At 42.1% G+C, this 22,250-nt stretch overlaps 2 protein-coding genes across 3 annotated transcripts in view; one reads left to right on the top strand and one right to left on the bottom strand.

Annotated features, from left to right (window-relative positions):
• The first annotated feature begins 646 nt into the window (after window positions 1–646).
• pgpep1l (pyroglutamyl-peptidase I like) lies at window positions 647–1,823 on the top strand. Of its 2 annotated transcripts, none has more exons than XR_004213516.1 (3): window positions 647–884; window positions 1,071–1,157; window positions 1,257–1,291. XR_004213516.1 is itself a non-coding variant. In XM_031869544.1 (3 exons), the coding sequence occupies exons 1-3, from the start codon at window positions 744–746 to the stop codon at window positions 1,671–1,673; spliced, it is 543 nt and encodes a 180-aa protein (XP_031725404.1). In that variant the 5' UTR covers window positions 647–743; the 3' UTR covers window positions 1,674–1,823. The 2 variants fall into 2 exon arrangements, 1 of the variants encoding a protein (XP_031725404.1); XM_031869544.1 differs by lacking the exon at window positions 1,071–1,157 and adding an exon at window positions 1,499–1,823 and having other exon boundaries at window positions 1,199–1,425.
• Window positions 1,824–2,037: 214 nt separating this feature from the next.
• The window catches only part of igf1ra (insulin-like growth factor 1a receptor), a 73,220-nt gene continuing 53,007 nt past the window's right edge, over window positions 2,038–22,250 (bottom strand). Inside the window, exons 5-21 of the mRNA XM_031869532.1 lie at window positions 22,024–22,168; window positions 21,080–21,288; window positions 20,769–20,895; window positions 20,366–20,601; window positions 20,047–20,214; window positions 19,450–19,657; window positions 15,822–16,108; window positions 15,559–15,701; window positions 15,047–15,212; window positions 14,846–14,948; window positions 14,544–14,614; window positions 14,223–14,452; window positions 13,654–13,758; window positions 13,224–13,383; window positions 12,850–12,979; window positions 10,688–10,822; window positions 2,038–7,552 (exon numbers count right to left, since the gene is read on the bottom strand). Of these exons, the coding sequence (XP_031725392.1) occupies window positions 6,979–7,552; window positions 10,688–10,822; window positions 12,850–12,979; window positions 13,224–13,383; window positions 13,654–13,758; window positions 14,223–14,452; window positions 14,544–14,614; window positions 14,846–14,948; window positions 15,047–15,212; window positions 15,559–15,701; window positions 15,822–16,108; window positions 19,450–19,657; window positions 20,047–20,214; window positions 20,366–20,601; window positions 20,769–20,895; window positions 21,080–21,288; window positions 22,024–22,168 (3,197 nt within the window). The 3' untranslated portion in view covers window positions 2,038–6,978. The remainder of the gene's footprint in view (window positions 7,553–10,687; window positions 10,823–12,849; window positions 12,980–13,223; window positions 13,384–13,653; window positions 13,759–14,222; window positions 14,453–14,543; window positions 14,615–14,845; window positions 14,949–15,046; window positions 15,213–15,558; window positions 15,702–15,821; window positions 16,109–19,449; window positions 19,658–20,046; window positions 20,215–20,365; window positions 20,602–20,768; window positions 20,896–21,079; window positions 21,289–22,023; window positions 22,169–22,250) is intronic.

The raw sequence follows: 22,250 nt of genomic DNA on the forward strand, positions 1-22,250 counted from the left end.
AAAATATGTCACGTAGTAAAATAAAATGAAGAGATGGGGAAACGGAAAAAGGACACGGGTCTAAACGATTTTTTTTGGAGGCTATAGTTTCTCTTTACTGACGTTTAATATAAAGATGTTTTATACGTATTTTAGCCTAATATATTCATGTTTTGTCTCTGCATTTTGCTACAGTGTAGCGAATGAAAAAAGAATGCAAATAAAAGAACACATCAAGGGTGTTTTAGTAAGTGTAGCCTAATAATTAATCATAAAACGTATCAAGTAAATATGAGTAAATGCACTTTTTTTAAATGACTTGAAAAAGAAACGTCGGTTCAGTCTTATTAGCAGGTTTATTAAATTAACTTGTTTTAGACCTGTTTATTGGATGTCAGAATCCACCTGAATACATCACCTTCACATGGACTTCTCATATTTTAAATGCCGGGGAACAGCTCCACTAAGCGGACAAAAACAGAGCTGCGGGAGCTAAAATAAGCCGGGTTGTTTTTCAGTCTGCTGATATGAAGTGCGTAACAACTATCTTTCCTTACTGACTGTGTCGTGATGAATGGAAAATAAATCGTGGTGGTTACAGGTAAAGTAGTACGTTTTAAATACACGAACTCTTCAAACCGGCGCTCATTTAACTCCCGTATTAGGCTTTGGACCTTTTCGACAGTTCTTATTGAACACCAGCTGGAAAGCAGCCCAGGTAATGTTTGTAAAAACAAAATAACTAGCCAACCCATTATTGTTACATGTCTAATATGTCTTTATTCAAGGGCTTGCAGTTGGTCAGATTGGGAGAGCAGACTGATGTTTCCATCAAGGAGGTGCCAGTGAGTTATGTTAAGACTCTGCAAATCATTGCTGATATTTGGCAAACTCTTCACCCAAAGGTAAAAATATAGCCTTCATGTCAAGACCCAGCCCATTTGATTTAAAGAAATACTGTGATAGTTGCTCTGATCCAGAGCAGAAACCAACTAATTAAATGTGAAACTATTAATTATTTGGATTTAAAAAAAAACTATTATTGATTTTGTTCAAATAAATCAAAGTTGGTAAAATCCCCAAATTCCCAGAAAAACTACAGGGGTGATGACCTCAGCATCCTGAATGGTATCTACAGCCCTGGTGGGGATACTAACTGTTGCAATGCAGAATTACAGGTGAATATCTCACATTACCCTCTGTGTTGGTGTGGTCCCAGTTTGCAGTACATCTGGGCGTAGCCAGAGGTTCTAATGTCGTCTTTTTGGAGCAAACAGGGAAGAACAGTGGATACAGAGACACAGATGTATGCGGCTTCTGTCCTGACAGTCACTGCTGTGTGGAAGGAGGACCAGAGAAACTGGACTCAGTTGTTAACATGAGAGCTGTCGCCAAAGGGTTCCAACAAGCAGGGACGGATGCCGTTTATTCCAGAGATGCTGGCAGGTAGGCGTCTGCTCCTGCACAGTTATGTCAGACACTCAGCAATATGAGATAATGCTTTCCGCCCTCCTCTCAGGTACCTGTGTGATTTTGCTTATTACTGCTCACTGTATCACAGTCAGAGGAGAGCAGCCCTCATCCATGTGCCCTCATCTGGCAGCCTGACCTCAGCTGACAGACTGGTACCTCTGCTGCAGAGCCTCATTCACACTATGCTGAACCAGCTGGAGGACCCTTTAGAATCAGCATGAAGAGAGGATGACAGCGAGACTTCCTCAAGCCAGCGGTCACAGCGAGGTAGATCTCCGAATGAAGACATTTCACACAACACAGACTTATCACTGAATGATGTGGATTGGCAACCGTGGCCTGGGAGGGAATTAAATGGAACAAACAGTAAAATTTCTCATTCATTTATTTATTCAAAATTTCAAAAAAAAAAAAGAAAGTACAAGAAATTCTCAGATACACATTTGGAGATGGCATGTCAAAACCCCGTCTCAATTATAGGTGTGAAAAAAACGTTTGAGGCCTCAGATACAGAGCTTGAATAAAAGACAGTCTAGAGAAGGTTGTTTTGATTATTTCTTTCCCCAATCAGGTAATGAACACAGATTTTGTGAAAGTATTGTAATGAAATACTAGTAGTAAATCAAGGCCCCCTCAGAAGGTATAGGAATGCAAATCATAAAAACAGAGGCATGATAATGATAAACCTCAAACTTATTATTGCAGTTTGAATGCACTGACGCATCCTCCATAAACCCGAGGTTTGCATTCAGAAGAATAAAAATGGTAAAGATGACTAAGTTGAAAGTTTTTTAAGTTAGTTAATTAATCTGGTAATGCAAAAAAAGCAACTATAGTGTGAAGCTGTAAACCTAGACCTATCATCTTTTTCTAATCATGTCGTTTACTCTTAACCATGACTACCCGTAATCTACGCAACATCCCTGTCCCATACATGGGACATGGGTCCTGTTGATTTAAATGCTGTGTTTATGATCTAATGTTAACCAGTAATTCCACAGGTCAACAGGTCAATGTAACATCTACTCCCAGAACTGGAACATTTGTATTTTATCATTACATACATCCAAATGGAAAAACATAAATGCACAGATATGTAAAGTAACTACACAAGCTGTTTGCTTGTCAGTGGTGATTTCTGTACCGATGTGATATTCAGCAGCAATCAGTTTTTCAACCAAAAATACTTTACCCTTCGATTCTCTTAAAATCATGCACAGAAAAAAAAAAAGCTTGAGAAGAAACTAAATTCAGGACCCAGATTTCACAATGTTATCTATAATCCCATTTTGTTTATTGCTTCCGGGTGTTAATTTCAACATGTATTTTCAAATTACCGTATGCCTCCAGCCCAGAAGCCCTTGCACTGAGACAGCACTCTCCAAGTAGCCGCTGGGAGTAGAAGTGAAGTTTTTATGAGACGTTTTGAGATGTAAAAGCTTCTTTGCCACCTTCACACTTAACATTTTTGATGACAATATAAGATCCACTGAGGTGACTGTTTTAACCAGCAGCATTAGTGTAAGTAGCCGTAGAAATAGGCCAGAGAGGCATTGTAATGATCAAAAAGTCAGAAACTGGTGAAAATGATCTGTGTCTAGAGCTCGAATCCCATGGCATTCTGCACAGCAAATAGACTTGGACAGGGGAAGTGATGGTGTGCACTTAAAAACAAAGAGTTTACAAGGTAAAAAAAAAAAAAAGGACATAACATTGACTGACAAATGATTGAAATTCTCCATTTTCTCTGAAGATAGAAACATGTAGGTGGAGTTGCTGCTATCTCTACGCTCTTTGTTACATTCATAGCACTGACCCATATACATAACAGAATATCATTTTTGAGTGTGGATGACATTTGGATGTTTGAGTTGTGCTGTTACCGTGCAGCCAACACATTGTTTTTCTTGGAGATCAATAAAACATTTTTTCCCTTTTTAAATATTCCCCATGATAACCGTTCGGACTTCTATTATAAATGCATTTTAGATGAAAAAAATTAAGTTTTCTGTCTTTTGAGGATTTAAAGGTTGTGACAATATGTTGGTAGTCAGTGGAGATGGGATATTTGATGTTGACGTTGTGCCCTGGTCTCTTAAACTGCACCTGCGCTCAGCCTTTTTACACTGTATCCAGTCAAATTTAAGTGTAGGTTGACATAATTATGTAAAATACCCGACAACAATTTAAACTGATTCTGCGGAGAACTAAAGCGCACTGTACCGAAGTCCTCTCATGTATTCTCAGAGGTATACACTTACTTTTTGTAAACCACTGGGCCTAAAATCGGTGGACTGAACTCGCAACACAGATATTCCATCTCCTGTCCAAGTTGTCTTTGTGAGGTTTATCTAGATCCCTGTGGGTTTTATCCAGATGATGAGGTTTCTATACAAACTGATGAAAGTGAGATGTACTTGTTTTCCATACACGTTCATTCAAAAAAGAGTGAGGTAGATATATACTTGAAGGAAAAAAACAAACAAAAAACTAAAAAAACTTTTAAAGTCCCCCAGTCATGACACCAAAGAAAATACATACAAAAAAAAATCCAACTTTATACTGAATCATGGGGCATTTATACAGTGATTTAAACTGATATCACAAAAGGAAAATAAAAAAAAGTAATAAATAACACTCCTACAGAGAAAAAAAAATTTCAAAGAGAGGGGGGAAAAATCACAAGGCAACATTTCAAAAAAGACTAGGAGAACTCCTTCAAAACACTTTCACTACTCAGCCTCCATTTAAGAGCCTTTTCCATTCATGACGGTGAAATGTGTTCCCTTCCCTGGACTTTAATCCATCCATTATTTGGTTTTCAGAAGCAGTGATCATGGAGACAAACAATAAGATCGGTTTTCACTTTGATGAAGTAACATTAGCAGAAGTGGCGTTGTATTGCGCTTGAGAGTGTTGATGTAATAAAAAAAAAGGGAGAAAGAAAATCTGATTTGGAATTATGGTTGGCATATTTAAGGCAAATAAGACAACCCATTCAGCCCTATTGATTCAAGGGGAGGCAAGAAATGGATGGGTTAAAATACCAGATCTGGTGTAAATATCTCGTGCACTGACTTCAAAAGGGGAGGGGAGAGAGAGAGGACACTACTGGACTCAACAAAACATGATGGGGGGGAGGGGGAGGTACAAGTAGAGGACGATCATGAGAATGTGTGGAGAAAGCAAAGCCTTTACTTTGACCTGAGATTGAGTTGCACCTAGAGGGCAATGCTAGGCGCAGTGCTAGACAACAAGTACAAAAAGGGTGCAGAAAGTACACGCTCACAGATCGAGCTAAGGTGTCCATTCCAAATAATAATAATATTAATAATAATATAGACATCCATGAAACAAATACAGGAGGAAAGATTTCATAAAAATAAAAGGCAATGAACAAAATATAGTGTTACAGAAAAACCTTTGGGGTAACAGAAAAAAAATGCTTTTGTATTTAAATCATCTTTTTTTTTTTTTTTCTTTTTTTTTTTAAACAGTTTGAAGATATAAAGAAATGGACTGTAGTGGAGACCATAAAATACCAAACCTGAAGGATATATATATATATATATATATATATATATATACATATATATAACATCCAAAAGAGAAAAAGAATAAAAATAGCAGCTTTGTTCTGTACAGACATAGAGGCATACATTTTGAACTGTAAAAAGGTTTAAAAAAGTGACAAAACCAATGATGTGTATAAAAATGATCCTGCAGTCTAAAATACAACCGTAAGATCTTTAGATGTGTTTGAAATGTAGAGAAACGAATGAATATTCTAAAAGAGACCTGCTGTGATTTAAAAGTCGTCTCTGGGCTACTGAAATCTGATCCAATGCCTTCTCGCTTTCCGTCTCCGGTCTTCGACTCTGTTTGCATTACTAAATTATTTGGTGCCATTTAATTTGAAGAGCAGCATCAGAGAGAACAAAGTTCACCTCCCACATGAGATGCACAGTTTACAAGATGTCAGATGAGGTTTGAATATATGACGTGGAGGCAGAGCCGTATCCCTTGATTATGAAGTTCAGTAACTTGCAGTGTGAAACTTGTGATGCTTTGTTTAGATTTGTTTTTTTTTTCGACTAAAACAAAGACAGACTGAGGCTGTGATTCAGAGTTGGCTGATTTAAGTGATATGTGTTCTTTCCCCAGCTGTTCAAGGGATGAAGGGGGAAAACCCAAACAAATCCAGTTTACCACAAAAGAAAAGCAGCAAATCATTACACGCGAGGAGCTGGAGAACCAATCAAATCTGGCTGTTTGTTTAGAAAAATGACTTAAATCAATTACCAAATCAGTTGCATGTTTTTAATTGTTTCAACTTAATAAATATAATAACATTTAAAAAGTTATTTTAGTAAAATTCCTGTTTATTCCATTTTCAGATACATTTTTACCAGTATTGTGTCAATTAATTGATTTGAAAAACATGAACTTTAAATTTGATTAAAAGAGGCCTTTGCTTACATTTCAAATCCTAAATCAAACAGCCCTGCTTTTGTGTTGGCCTCTCTTTATGCAATTCACTTAGAAGAAATTTAGTGACACGTTTCTCCTCCAAGTATCTCAATGCTCGCTAGATTTATTCTGCCCCCCAATGCAGATGCTGCATACACTGAGACAACTTTGACTGCAGGAGTGAATGCAGCCTTTCTCAACAGTACCACTGTATTCTGTCCTGTGTTAACCCCCCCCCCCACACACACACAGCTGGTCCAGGAGCAGCTAGTACCCAAGATAAGCATGAAGTCTGAAAACCACCAAACAGCTCTGGTATTGTTCACCAGACAGTCTCAACTCTGAAACACCGCCTTAAACAAGAAGGGAGACCTTTATAAACTGAAGAAAAAGCTTGATTTGGCAATAGTTTGGCAGATACACAATAGGCCCTCCGCTTCCATTTTGACCCGCTCCTGACGAGATCATAGAGATATCAACAGGAAACAGAAACAATGATCTTAGTCCAAACTTCCTAATTGAGGCATCCTCACATGACATGAGATGACCTGCTCATGCAAACAAAGTCATTTTGATGGAAAGTCTTTTAGAAATGAAGCCATATTATAGAGAGAATCACGTGTTTTCGTATAAATACACACTCAGTTATCCACAACATCCTCTCTGAAATCATCAGGAAAAAAAGTGCTCTTCTGTTGGATTTGCTGGCAGATATGCTAAAAAAAGATTTTCATACATTTTATGTCTAAATCTGTATGTCAGGATACATGCCTGTATTGTTTTCCTTCTCGAAGGACTTATGTAACAACGACTGAAACACAGGCGGCACAGGAAGGAGTTCCCCAGTGTCGAGTCTGAGCCGCCAAACTCCTAAACGCTCTACTTTTTCTCAGTTTTTAGAGTTTATGTTCGACCTTAAAGGAGTGGAGAGACCATCTACTGGCACACAGTAGAAGAGAGTCATTTCTTACCTCATCCATCCCTCCTTAAGAGATGGAGGAGAGGTTTGTGTTACCCTGTGTAAAAAGAGGAGGAGAAGGAGGGGCTGATCTGATATCAGCAGGCCGACGACTGGGGCAGTGGTAACGCCCGTTCGTTCTTTCTGCCCCCATTCATGTGTGCATAGGGCTGCATCTCGTCAAAGTTGGGCCGTAGTACCACCACAGGCCCGTTGGCCGAAACATGTCCTGAGTGCTTGTCCAAGGCTTGGCCTGGAGACGCCAAGGCTGAGGCAACCGGGCCCGGGGAGGAGGGAGACATGGGTCCCAATAATGGAGTACTCGGGCCTTGCATGGGGGATAACTGCTGGGTAGTAGGAGGCGGCGTGCCTCCTGTGCACCCTGACGAAGGCGCGTTGGCGGCAGCAGCAGCAGCAGCAGCAGCAGCAGCAGCAGCAGCAGCAGCAGCAGCAGGGGGCTGCCTGGTGGATGCAGGGTCCAGTGGAATGTTCTCCATGTTTTCTACCTCCATGTCCAGCTCCTCGGTGTCCGGCGGCTTGTTCTCCTCGCTGTAGAAGAAGCTCATTTCCCTGAAGGGAGGATCCAGTTCATCTTTGATGCTGCTGATGATCTCCAGGAAGGACGGACGCATCTTGGGATTATACTGCCAGCACATCCTCATCAGCTCAAACCTACAAGTGATGCACAAAAGGGTCAGTAATGTACGGTAGATCTTTTGGGATTTTTGTTATTAAAAGAAAAAGGTTTCATTTTTTTAAAGTCGAATACAATACATAGTTTTTGCACAATGAACTTCAGGATTTTTTTTTCTAAAAATACATTTTGTAAGACATCAACTTAAATTAACTCACTTTGACTGATGCGTCGTTTTAGCCTCATATAAGCTTTGTCTGCACAAAATGAGAACTGTGGATATTGTCCACCATCTGAGAGTGTAATTGTGCTACTTCACATCCAGGAGGACAGGAGGGAGGATTACAACAACTCTTTCAATGTACTTATGGGCATGTGAGTGTTGTGTTGAGATCGACTTGGAAAAAACATGAACATACCCTATAAAACTTCAGAGTAGGAAGACTTCGCATTTCTCACCAGCAGGTGGCAGGAGACACTGAAGTTAAAGCTCAGTTCACTATATATTGATCTTCAAAAACAAACTTTGCAGACAGCACAGTATATCGTACTGTAAACTAGATGAATACATTGTACTGCTACTCACTGGATTACTACTACAGTAAATGTCTGATAGACCAGATGCTTTGATTAAATCCATTCTGTGCTTTTCAAAACAGTAAAACAGACAAAATATTATTTTAAAAAGTGTTACATCCACACATTTTTTGTTTCACATTTTGTATAGTATTCCTATATTAGTGGGCGTGAATGTAATGAACTGTTTGTACCTTTAGCCTGACGGAAACGGCTCATATAAAAATGATGTGAAATCACCTTTACCGGCCTCTATCTCTTGGACTTGCTGATCAATTTCACACAGTTTTGTTGTTGACAGGTGCTCTTAGTGAACATGCCAGTTCAAATGAGATATTCAAAATTCAGATGTGTCATATTTATTGCTACATTACAACACATACAGTAGGATCAGTGATGTCGCATGTACTCAGCAGCACAGTAAATTATACGTAAGGTTACTGTGCCAGGCCAGCAGCCGAGCTTTGGGAATGTCAAAACATAAAGTGAGAAATATTACAGTTTTGTGTGGTGCTTCACCACACACCACAACTTCAATTATACACAAACAAGCTAAGAATACTCTCCAAGGCCTGCTGACAAACACCTCAGTCATCTCTCCTCCGCTCTTGCTGTTCCCTCTCTCTTGTTTTCTTTCTCTTCCAGTAGTCTCTTTGCAGCCTACACCGGTCTCTGCAGCTGGGTGCCAGCTCCCCTCTGCACATAGGAATTATGGGTAGAACTTTCCCTAAGCACGCGCCCATGGAGCACGCGCCTCGACCTCATACTCTGAAGCAGCAGGGGGTGCGACTCTGGCTTGTCTTTCAGCAGTGCAGCAAGTGTCTTAAAGTTGACGTTAAGATGTCCAAACCCACGTTGGCATGAAAGAACTTATCGACGTCAAACCTATTTGTTTGTGCATTGCCAGCAGTTTTTTTTTTTCTCCATCACTTGTGTTTGTTTACCTGTTCATGCACATTTGGTACATTCAATTCTATTTTAACAATCCAAATGTGGTGTATGAATAAAGTTTTACTGACTGCCTGTTCTGTGTTTTTCTTTTTTTCGTTCCATTTAGCTTGATATCTTTGTCAAGCTGTACTTCTGTATATGTATCGCCCTGTCAATGTGTCTGCTGGACATATATATATATATATATATATATATATATATATAAATGTAGCGCTGGCTTATATATGCGTGTCTGAACTTTTGTGTCACATCAATAAATGCCTATTGTAACAAGCACATATCGGGATAGTGAAAAAATGTGCTTTCAAAAGTTAATTTGGCAGCAGTCAGGCCTTTATAAAGGAATGTGCACCAGTCTAGACACAGAAGAAATTTCACCAGCCTAAAAAAAAAAATAAATGTACAAAAAGAAATCTTGAAATGCTCAAATAAAATCAGAAACAGACACACTTTCAGGCCAAGTGGAGTACAGAACGGTCTCCAAACATCTATGTTAAATGTTTAATAATCTCTTGCAACAGAACTGCACAGCTTCAGAACTGCAACATCCCCATGTGATGAAACCTCGATGCATCATAGCACTGTGAGCGATACTACACATTCCAAAATAAATCATGTTCTTTAATATAATCACGGAGTCTGGATTTCATTTTGGCCCAACCCTGCGAGAGAGAATGCCCTTTTGTCCACAGGAAACTCTAGACAGAAACATGGGACATCCAATCAGTGACCCACAGCTACCTGACCATGGGAAAGACCGTACAAGGAGGACACATTCAAGGCTCTCCAAAATATGACTCATCTCTGTTGTCTGCTATCCTGCCGGCTTTCTCCTCTTGTATCCTTATATTCAGTCTTTGTATGGACGTCTGGCTCCACCACACTTCAGCAGTCTTCTGGAACTCTCCATTAAGTCACTACATTGAAGGCGAACCAGCGGCAAAAGCCCTGTGTGTTGCTCCCCGACCAGGAGGCTAACCCCGTCCCCACCACCACCTTTGTAACACAATCCACACACTCCTGTAATCAGGACAAAGCAGTCAGGCTGCCATAGAAACGAGAGGTTTGTGTCTGCACAACATTCGGCCCTCTTTTTTTCTACTCGCACTCTCTTTCGAAGGTGAGGTCAGCCATGGAGAGTGGGAGGGGAGAAAGCAGAATGCCTTCTTATTGAGGTCAGAGTGGGAGAGGAGAGAAATGCATACATGCAGCGCTGCATGCTGACAAGCAGGCTGTGCTGTGATTTCGCTTCTCTTACAGCCAGGATGATTCATTAATGAATTATGTCTCTGTCTCTACCACTCCCTTTGCTGACAGTCAGAAATCATCTCCCTCCTCATGCCACCCACGAGTCGTGGCGTCCCTTCTATGGGCCGAGGCTGACGGGTGAGGAGGCTCCTCACTGCCAGCTGACCACCAGGGCCGTGTTCGTCAACGGACCACATTTAACCAGTGACGTTAATGTCAGGCCTCATCTTGGCTCTACTTAAGCATACACACCACACGATACCTTAAACACTTCAAATCACAACTTAAAATAGACGCTGGACAAAATGCTAATGGCCCTGAAGGCTGTGCGAGGCCCTTCAAGGGTGATGTAACATTAACCTTACACAGTTATTGATCACAGATACAAGGAGACTTACAGCATATCAGGGCAGTTGTCAGGTTTGTCCAAGAGACCTCCCTCCATGACGAAGCGCAGCACTTGTTCATTAGACATGCCCTGGTAAGGCTGTTCTGCTAAGGTGGCAATCTCCCACAGCACAACACCAAATGACCTGCGGTAAGAATTGAAACAAGAATTTTATAGTATTTATTTATATTTCTGTAACGACACATATCATGCACACTGTACTCACTTTATCAAAGGATTGTTGGGCCAATCAGACCTTCATTAGGTGACTCATTAATTCATTGAATTGTACCTGATGAAGGTCTGAGGACCAAAACATCATCAATTAAGTGAGTACAAGTAGTCGACTGTGTGCAGAATTCTGTGGTTTCTTCACTTTCCCTTTTAATACAAAGCATGTACAGTTACCTTCCATTAGTGTGAACCATCTTTCAAAGCATGCTTTTCAACTGTGGTTTTCCCACTTTTCAGGAAGCCAATGGTTTCTTTTTGTTTCACAAAAAAGGTTAGGTAATCCATTACAGTGAATATAATGTCTGCTTTTATTAATTTACATTCCACGTTGTGGTTTAAGTGAAGACACAATTTGTAGTCTTTTTGGTTGATTGATTAATTAATAAAAAGAAAAATAAACACTGGTATGAACATTTAAAGCTGCCCTAATCAATATTTTCATATTAACACTGGGTCAAATGACTATGTGTAGTGTGAGAGGTGACACTTCTAGCAACGAAACCACAGAGAATCCTTCGATTGCAGTTCCCAACAGTTGTCAATTTTCAAAGGGGATATTATGTCAGCGTTGTGTTTACAGTTTGCTCCACCGCCCAAAGTAGCCAAAAAATCCTATTAATTAATTCAGCTTCAAGATACTTTTGATGCAAATAGTATCATTAACTTGTATTGAATTGAAATGTATTATTAAAAAGTTTGTGTTATGCTAATGATAAATGCTGCTTTAAATACTGTAACTTTAAATCCCTACATTATCTGGAGTATAAGTAACCTGTTAACTAAAACACAATGGTCAGCGCAAGAGTAACCTGACAACAATTACTGAGCAGAGTATGTTGGAGAACGATATGAGAGAAGCAGCACACAGCAAACACATCTCCTTATGCTGTCTACATCAAGTTAAACCTAAAACCTGGCAGCCCTTAGGAATTGAGGGTAATGTAAGCTGTGTATCAGCGTGCCAGTCACTGAATCAAAATGGACCAGCCTCAGTATAAAGTATTTACAGTACAGTGAACGTCACCTCAGTTTAACCTCAAGCTACTTTGCAATTATATTACTATGAAACTACTCATGAAGACAATTCTTATCTTGACTAAAAAAAGCACAATATTTTTTCACTCCTGCTAGTCAGAATTTCACAACTGGCATGAGTTCAGTTTACGTTCAACAGTCTTTTATTACGACACTGCATATAAGTGGCTGAAACTGTCTTGTGCTGACAGACAAAGCCACATTCGGACAGCTTTTCTCGATCAACAAAATAAAAGTCACCTACTCGTGGATTCCTAAGGAGCCCATAATGGCTCGGTCTTACGCTAAACTTCATCTGCACAACATCAAAGAGGAAGATAGAGAACGCAAATGTGGAGGTGGGTTTGTGCTGGCACTGCAACCTATCATTTGAGAACATCTGGAGCAGTTTAAGCCCACTCTTAAGGACTGACCCGTGGGACATTTTGAGTTGGGAAACAAAAAATTGCAAGGGAGCTAGTAAACACTTGTATTTTAGTAAAACAATATTGCTCCAGATAGAAAAATGTGGCAGGACTGTAAACTGAGACTTCTCTGCAAGCTGGAATAAGAAAGGTGTCAGTAAAATAATACAGATGTATCTTGTTCTACGCTCGTCTGGAGCCAGCTGGAAACCAAAAGATTGTGATGGTTTTGCTAGCTGTCACAGCATCCACAGAGAGGATTGAAGGCAGGAAATGCATGTTCAAACGGTTAAGTGAAGTGTGTGTGTATATATATATACACATATACATACATACATTTTAAAGTTTTGACACCACAGCATGAAATATTTTAGTGATTCCACACAGTAATTTGTAGACTTTTCTGGAATACTCTGCAAGGCCCCTGGATTAGGGCAGGTTTATGCATGCATGATGCAGGCTTGTGAGCGTGTGTAAGAGAGTAACAGAGTTCTCATACCAAACATCAGACATTGTAGTGAACACGCCATCTTTCAGCGACTCTGGAGACATCCAACGGACAGGCAGCAGGCCCTTCCCTCCTTTTCGGTAGTAATCCGTCTCATAAATATCTCTGGTCATGCCAAAATCTGAAGAAAAAAAAATGAAAACAGAGGTTGGGAAGGCCACTAAATATCACTCATTCTGTGTGAGAGAGGGAGCTCCTGAGAGCTCATCCATTCCCTCACCTCCTCCCTCTCTCCCTCCCTCTGTCCATCTACATTAAGACTGCACTGCCTCAGGCACTCAGAGAAATACAAGCACTTATTTTCGAGGCCAGTTCAGCATTGAGCAACCAGGGGAGGCTGAAGGCATAGTATTAACTTGACTTACCTCCAATCTTCACAGTGAAGTCCTCCGCTACCATGCAGTTCCTGGCAGCCAGATCTCTGTGGACAAATTTGTTGGCATTTAGGTACGACATGCCGTCTGCAATTTCCCCTGCCATCTGGATCATCTTTTTGAGCGGGGGTAGGACCTGGCTGGTGGAGTTCTGGGGATGAGGCGAGAGAGTGAGGAGTGAAACAACACTGTACAGTCAGCCACAACACCGGACACTGGTTACAGCTCAGCATTATAAAGTGAGGGATGGACGCTGTGTGAGGAAATGTGAACGTGGGTGTGGGAGAAAAAGGGGGACAGGTTGTGTGTATGTGACAATTCACACCATCACCTTTTTATGTAAGAGCTCTGACATTGAGCTGAAATGTGTGTGTGTGTGTGTGTGTGTGTGTGGATGTATGTGCGAGGAAAAGCTGCTTACTTCTTTGCGCAGAGAGCGCAGGTGGCTCTTGAGATCTCCACGGGTCATCAGCTCCATAATCACCAAGGTTGGCTGTCCCTGAGAGACTACACCCAGCAGCCGCACCTACACAAATCACAATACAGCACAGGTCAGGTATGATGAGTCAAAAGTCCCAAATCCATTCTACATTTGAATATGTAGTGTAATAATGGAGTGTTTAGAGACTTGATAAAAAGGTTGTAACAGCAGCTTTCCTCAGGAAAATCATTAAAACATCCGTTTAACGTAGTTAATGAGGCTGTGATCACGCTGATGAAAGAATCTACACAATCTCCAGGAGGCTAAACCCTGCCTCAGGCTGTAGCTGCATGAGTAAAGTAAAGCACAGTATACTCAGTGCTTGTGACCTGCTGACACCTTTCTCTCTGCATCCATGCAGATTAACTAGGAAATGATAATCAAGAGCACTTTCTTGCAATTGGGTTCAATAAAACGATGTGTTGGGTTTTTTTCAAGCCATATTGTGACGATTTATCTGCATTTATTTCAGGCTTTTTCTCGCTCAGCTCAGGCCGTGCCGCTCTTACCACATGGTGACAGTTGAATTCCTTCATGACAGAGGCTTCATTCAAAAACTCAATGCGCTCCCTCATGCTGGCCGTCTCATTGACTGTCTTGATGGCCACTCGTGTCTCCGGGTCGTCCTTGACCACTCCCTTGGCGAGGCCTTCGTACACCATGCCGAAGGAGCCCTGGCCCAGCTCCTTGTGCATTGTGATCTTCTCTCTGGCCACCTCCCACTCATCTGGGACGTACACTGGCACAACACAGCAGACAGCGGGTCAAAAACATGCACGCACAGCAAAACTTAACAGTGAAAAAATGTACAAGATATTGCATATCCTTACTTTCAGCAGCACTGAAGTACTCGGGGTTGACAGACGCGTAAAGGACTCCATTCCCCAATCTGTCGCTATTCCTATTAACACAAAGACAGCTAAGTTAGTCGGCAGGCAGCTCCGACTGTGGATGTGACATGTAATTCTCTTTAAGAACGCTTTACCACAGGGGAATGTTAATGAAAACAACACCTGTTAACTCTAATTGACATTACACTAGTCATTAGGTTTCATGAGCATAGCGAGGTAGAACAACATTATCAGGGGACTTTGTCCGGCAATGTGGAAAGCAAGTCCATGAAGATACTTGCCTCTTTTTGTTCACAAAGAAGACAATCGTGGTGAGGCCAGCAATGAAAACTGTCACTATAATGGGAATTATGATGACCAAGTAGAACGTAACAACATCGTCTCCTGCCAGACAGAACAGAAAGGATTCATTTCTTATCTACTTTAGAAGTCAAGTTTTTGTTCTATAAACAGTATTTAATGTGCGAGAAATGTAGTTTTACGTTTGGGCGGAGGCACGTAGAAGAACACGCTCTCGGTCCAGGAGCCGTTTCCTGCTAGTGAAGTAGCGCGCACGCGAGCAGAGTAATTCCCTGAGCCCAGGTTGGTCAGCCGGGCTCCTTGGTGCTCGCGGTACTGCTGCCGTGACACGCACTCATGTTTCTCAGGCTAAAATGAAAAAAAACAAAGTACACATGGTGGTTACTGTGAACGATCAGGTTGGTAAAACAGAGTATTGTGCATTCTGTTTAAAAAAAATGATGTTAGGCCATTATGGGGACTTGCAGATCTATCACTTTAAAAGTCTTGCGCCGCTCAAAAATGTGTCTTGCCTGCTGTTACTTCACTTGGATGTTTGACTGTGCACTGTGCAGAATGAATGATGTAGGTGCAGAGTTTGACACTAGAATCTGCTGAAGGTGGAAAGATTTTTTTGTGTTCATGTGCTGGGATCATTTTGATATGTCTTTAAACATGTCTGAGGGGATCTGCAGTTATACCCAGCCTGGCTCACCTCTGTCCCCACACGGAACTTGATCTCATACATCAGGATGAGACCGTTGGGCATGAAGGGCTCTGGCCAGTGCAGCATCACACAACCCTCAACCTTGTCACTCCTCTCATAGATCACCTTTTCAGGGATGTCATCTGCTTTGACTGGGAAACACACACACACACACAGAACAAGCTTGTGTCTACAATGCACTGTAAGATCAGGTGTTACAGACCACTGTGTCATATTTCTATCATAGATTGTATCCAGGGTCACTTCCTTACCTGCCGGTTTGGTCCTGGAGAAGACGAAGGCTCCAGCGCTGCAGCGCCCAACCTCCTCGTTACATGCATGGATGTCAATGCGGTAGACAGTGAAGGGTTGCAGGTTGGGGATCTCTAAATATTCTGCTGTGCCCTTGTCCTCTGAGAAGGGGTACTCCCTGATGGGAGGAATGCCATCTGTACTGTTATCCCCTAGACCAAGGGTGGTGTTCCCCCTGCCAACACCGTCATAGAGCAGTGTGTTGTTAGCCAAACCAAAAACATCTCTACGTCGACGATCTGGAGGTCTGAAATACAGAGGATGAAACAGCTGTAAGAAAATCGATTCCAGTATAGTGAGCGCTGTTATTATAATAAAAGACAGAAGAATATAGTTTGTACTGGAAATCCTTTCATTACAAATAATTGCATATTTATAACTCCCAAAAGAAAAAGCTGAAGCTTCTTGCTGAACCGGGTAGAGTAAGTGCAAATTTGTATGTGTGCATGTGTCCACCATGTGTACGGATGCTGCATAACACTCCCTGTGGAGCTGTGTCGAAGGATGAGGTCTGACAGATCATAGCGAGGTGGACACACAGAGAAAGAGACAAAGACACAAAAAAAAGCTGACGAGACAGAAAATATGGCTTATATCTTTGTGACATTCTGAACCAAAAAAAGTTTCAGCACCCAGACTAAGGGCATTGCAGTGAATGGACATGTGGTCTCATAGTGCAGATGATAAGCAGTGGAGCCGCCTGGAGCTGGACATGCAGGGGCTGACAGCTGTGACTGTAGCAGCAGCAGAGGCACAACAGACGCCAGAGGGCACCTAGCCTCCAGTAGTGTCCTATGAAACCTACAGGGTAGTCAGCTGAGACAGACGGACGAAGGAAAGGGCTGAGTTGGAAAATGAAAGCCGTATCGACAGCAGGTGACAACAGGTATATGGAGCATTTACAGCGCTCTTGCAAGGTGATACATGTTCAGGGGTTGTTTGGAAATGTAATGAGGACAGCATGAACAAGCTAGGTTTTGTATCACAGCATACGAAACAGCTCAGACATGATTCAAACGGTATACTGGGAATTAAGACTGCAATTAACAATTATTTTAAGTATTCATCAATCTGACGATTTGTCCTCAATTAATTGATTCATTATTTAGTCCATAAAATGTGAATAATCACGACTTCCTTAAGCCCAAGGTGATGTCTAAAAGGTGCTTGTATTGTCCGACCAACACTCCAGAACTCCCAAAATATTCAATTTACTATCAAACCAGACAAAGAAAAGCTGCAAATCATCACAATTAGGAAGCTTAAAGATGAGATTGTTTTACATTTTTGCTTAAAAAAAATTGCTTAAAGTAATAATTTGCTTATTAAAATAGCTGCTGAATATTTTTCTGTTGACAGCTCCACCACAAGTAATAAAGTGAGGGAGTAAACTCAGAGACCTGACTGAGAAAAAGCTACAAGCAAGCATCTTTTGTGTCTGAGCAGACACGCACCTACACGAGGAGTGTACAGACACAGACAGACCCGTGGGAAAGACCAGTCGCACTGACATGTCAACATTCCTCTCTGACAGTTATAACTGGTGCAGTACAATCCAAAGTCCAGCACTCAAAAACTGCTACTGTTACTGTCTAAAAATACATAAAACATAATATGAAAACTGACAAGAGAGTTCTGGATTGAGAGATGCAGATTTGCACAAGTAAATCTTAAACTATTCTGTAACAGAAGTGATTGAACAAGAGGCAGAAAGACAGATAGACCACAGAGGCCAGATGAAAAACAACTTGAGGGATCCAATTTCTGAATGTGCAATGAGAGTGTTAAGTTAAGCAGGTCAGTCTTAACACTGTGAGAAGGCTCCTCAACTGACTGAAGCATGACCTTATAACTAGTGAGTTACTACAGTTAGTGTCATGACCTCACCCGCAAAAAAAGATTTACCTTTACGCAAGCAATGGAATCCAGAGAGTAAAGCCTTGACTACACATCAAGCCTGTAGCGAGTAAGGCACATACTGCAGGCTCAAAATCTCAGGACAAAAGAAGAGGTAACTTCCAGGGAGTCCTTATTAATTTATCTTTTATGTATTCATCATTAGTCTCAACGGGGAGCGATTACAGTAAATAAATGCTCCAGTCAGGTTTTGGATCGTACCATAAGGTCTCCTAAACAGACACTGGCAGTGGCAGCCATCCTCTTTGTGCAGCAATCCTCCCTCTCCTCCACCACATCAGTCTGCCTTCCTTTACTTTCTGTTTGTCTAGCAATGATGGGGCTCTTCCCTAATTCATTTAAATTCCAGATGGATTCACTGTACATTTCCTGGCAGCTGTCTCACTCCAGAAAGAAAAAAGAGAGAGCGAGAGAAAAAACACAAGTCCCTGACAAAGAGAGGAGGGGAGGGGAGTGCCGGGTGGAGGGGGACAGAATGGAAAACATTTCCTCTTCTTTCTGTTTCTGTTTTCACCCACCCTCTTTCCCCTCACCCTGGGTCTAAACCCTGAACCTTTGAAAAAAAAAATCTCCCCGATTTTCTAGCCCTTTCCCTGGAGTGGTTTGGTATAATGCTGGCTCTGTTACAGTGGAGAGTCTGTGCATACACAGCTTGAACCCTTCGCTGCAGGCCTGGGACCTGCCATCCGTTTGTTTCCTAGACAGCTATACTATAACAAATCAACACAGCCAGGGAGAGAAGGGAGGGGAGGGGAGAGGAGGGGAGAGGAGGGGGGGGGGGGGCATATATGAGTTAAATTACAACGAAAAGCTGTTTTATTATTCTTCCTCCAAACACATCGATACAATTTCACAGGAGCGTTGCGAAGGAAAAGAGAAGGGCACCGTAACGCTGCTTGAATGAATGAACTTTGGAGGCTCGGTGGCATCGTTTAAAGCTACAGTATGGATTTATAAGATACCTGCGGAGTGTTCTTGCTGGGAAGCAACAAGTTTATCAAAGGTCTCCGTATTTGACTGTGATGGATGTTGGAGATGCAGTGCTACGGCACCAATAGACAAACGCATAAATTGTTTGTGACTGTCTATATGAGAATAAAAGGGAGTGTGGGAGGAGAGCAGAGTGGGAGTCTTTGAAACAGCGAAACATCCTTAGCCACGAGCTAAGTTAAATGATAACACAACACAGATGTCAGTCCCTATTGTGGAGAACAAAAGCATAAGCAGCCACGGGTGTGCAGCCAAACTAGGCCCTTCAGACTCCTTAATCGCATCTCTCTCCTGGGTTTGTTTGTGTTGCCTAAATTGCTGCCTGCTTGGTCCTAACATCCACCCCCCGTGCCACCGTTGCCATGGCAACATAAAGCCACAAGAGCGCTAAGAAGGCTTTGGATCCTACTCAGCATGCCTCCTCATCTGCACCGTCCGACAAAAGGGCCGAGGCCAGCGGGCCGGCTCAGCACCCGGCATGTCCAGCTAAGCCCCCATGCTCGGATCCTGTCGGCTCCACTGAGGAGCCATAACGCCCGGGCCGCCACCTCATTCCTCATTTTTGACCCATCAAGGCAAACAAGTTCAGCTCTTTGATCGCCATCTCCACAGAAGGAAAGGAGGCCCAGAGCAGTAGCTGTAAACAGTTTTAGTCTTCACTATATCTGTGGCTTACGTTACCTCGGCAGAAAGATGGCATTGTGAAGGAAGTTCTCGAAAATTTTTAAAAAGACCCGGTCATCCTTCTCCCTGTCTTTCTCCTCAGGCGTCTTCTGGCAAGCACAGCATTGGCCCTTCTCTGCCCCTGCCAGGTCTGACTTGGTGGGCTTGGTGTTGTCCTCCATGTCCGTGAAGCCTGTGGCTGGGATACGGATCGGGATCTTCAGCTCTGTTTTAGGAGAAAACAAGAGTGTTTAGCAACAGGAATCCATCTGCATTATCAGAGCAACTGCTGAAAATATGTTTTAATAGATATTGATTTATGTGTCAAAATTAAAGGAATAGTCATGTGTACAACAATCTAAGGGTAAAAAAAAAACAATGTTCCCCTCTCTTTCTAGTCTTTATGCTAAGCTAAGCTAACTAGCTGCTGGCTATAGCTGCATATTTAACGTACAGACATTAGAGTGGTATCAATCCTTTACCCCTGGCAAGAAAGAAATTAAAGGTATTTCCCAAAAAAGTTGTGGTTATTTTTGTAGACAACAAAAGACCTAACAGTAGGATGCTAAGACAATAAAAAGATGGTTATTGTTTTATAGAATGAGTATTGCTCACCTTTGGAGCAGTAGTTATGTTGGTAGAGCTCCCTGTCCTCAGGCTGCTGCTGCCAGCGGACCAGGTAGTAAGTGAGATTGCCGTTGGGAAAGGCAGGAGGTGACCACTTCACCATTAGCCTGGTTGAGGAGTTGGCGTATGCACGGGCGTCTTTGGGCATAGACGGCACTGCAATAGGGCCAAAGTCAGCATGCTACATTAACATGTTTTGCAGTAATTACTGAGAAGGTTGCATTTGAATCACAAATAATTTCCAAACAGCATTAGATATAATCAACAACTACAGTATTGGTGCCAACAGGCTGATGGTCAGACTTACGCGATGGGCGTGTGCGAATGTAGATGATATCACTTTTTGCGCCAGTAATGTGTTTGTCCTCCACCTGCAGGGTAATGGCCTTTACAAAAATAGCATACTGGGTCCAGGGCTTGAGTTGTTGAAGACTGACTTTAGGGTCATCGTTTTTATCCTGAGGGAAGTCCACATCCACCATGTGCCAGCTGTTTGAGCCACAGCCATCCTGCCCGTCAAACCCTGTGATGTTCTTGAACAGGCTGGCAAAGACACAAAACATAGTTGTACATTGGCAAAAAGGAATTCACTTAAAAATGACAAGTTCACTATTTACAAAAAAATAACATGTACTATCAGAATTGATTGTTTAGCAACAGGGATAAGGTGTTATAAAGGATAACGAGTTGTTTGTCTTCTGAGTACTCACGACTCCTTGTAGTAGACTATGAAGCTGATCAGGTCTCTGTAGTCCGACGGCCGGTAGCGCTCCCATGCCAGCTTGATCGTATGGCTTAATGTGATGTTAGATTTGAACTTCAAGATATGACTTTCACCTGTTGCGACAGAGCAGGACGCGCAATGAGACACATACAATATTAAGACAATCTAGCATTACTTTTTTAATGTCCCTAAAAAACTGGATGACTGCAAAAAAAACACATAGTGATGATAAAAAAAAAAAGACAATAACAACAAAAAGCTCGACCAATGTGTCGAAGTCAATGTGAATGTACTCACAGCTGGCCCGTTCGCCGTTGTTACGGAAATCTCCCTCCTCTGGCTTCACAGCAATGCCTGTCTTCTCCCACATCTTGTGAATCTCAGACATGCAGAGTTTGGGGTTCAGACGGAAGAAGAGACGTCCATTCCCAATCGTCAGGTTGTGTTGAGTCCAGTTCCACAGGTACTGCAGGTGCTGGTTGTCGATAACGGAGAACGAATACATGCTGATAATGGAAGGAGATGAAGAGAAGGTTACAGCCAGCCCATATAGATCAACATAAAAAAGTGTGTAAGTGAATGTGTTTCATGGAAGTTGTCAGAAATGTGGTTAAAAGGAGCTTTTTTTTGCCACCTTGTGGCAGCGTTAAGCACTTGAACAGGTGAACGTCACATGAGGTCAGGTTTGTGTGTCTGTTTGACAGCTTGGGTTCATACAGAGGAGGACAGAAACAGAGTCATGCTAAAACTCTGAGCTCAAGTCAGTCAGCAACGCAGCTGAACACCTCCAGAGCGAAAGGAATGTCTGCCATCCTCAACAACATTCCTCTGAGTGAAACTTTACCCTGGGAGAAGCGACAACAAGAAGGGCGACAGGATTTCCCATGACCCCTTTGGCCATAACCAAAAAAAGCTTTCCCTCATATCTAAAACTGTTGCTGATATCACAGTTTAATGGACCTGAGCCTATCCATGTAGCTTTGTAACCACACTCATTTATCTGGCCTGTCTGCATTTTTAAAATGATTCTACAACATACTAGACACTGTTATAGGTGCATTAATGTACATCCACCACCCAGGGCAGACACTCGTTCAACAAGAAGTCACTTCAATGACATGTTGGTGGCAACCTCCCTGCTGGGCTGCGGCCTGCTCATGTCCTCTAATTCCCCCAGTCACCGCAGACAAGCATGCACACATTCACAGACAAAACAGTGCAGACAAAGAGCGCAGACATACTTGTCGATGAGTTCCTGCCCATTGATGTAACGCAGGCTCTTGAGGAAGGACAGCGAGCCAAGTGCGTGGGAGTGACGAATCTTCACATAGCCCGTCACTTTCTGAATCAATCCCATGAAGCTCTCCAGCTCAGACGCTAAGTTATCTGGGGACAGGGGATGAACACGCACAGACACAGATACAAAACAGCGATGAAAGCCACGTAAAAAAATTCCACAGGGATCTCG

This window comes from Anarrhichthys ocellatus, unplaced genomic scaffold, assembly GCF_004355925.1.
Source record: "Anarrhichthys ocellatus isolate YVR2014 unplaced genomic scaffold, GSC_Weel_1.0 scaffold2, whole genome shotgun sequence".
In the NCBI taxonomy this organism is placed as follows: Eukaryota; Metazoa; Chordata; class Actinopteri; order Perciformes; family Anarhichadidae; genus Anarrhichthys; species Anarrhichthys ocellatus.

What these genes read in the sequence shown, in the direction of transcription:
- pgpep1l (XM_031869544.1), top strand. Translation starts at nt 744, where the DNA reads ATGTCTAATATGTCTTTATTCAAGGGCTTGCAGTTGGTCAGATTGGGA. An exon ending in GGCAAACTCTTCACCCAAAG is followed by an intron (nt 885 to 1,198) that starts GTAAAAATATAG and finishes GTGTGGTCCCAG; the next exon opens with TTTGCAGTACATCTGGGCGT. An exon ending in TATTCCAGAGATGCTGGCAG is followed by an intron (nt 1,426 to 1,498) that starts GTAGGCGTCTGC and finishes CCCTCCTCTCAG; the next exon opens with GTACCTGTGTGATTTTGCTT.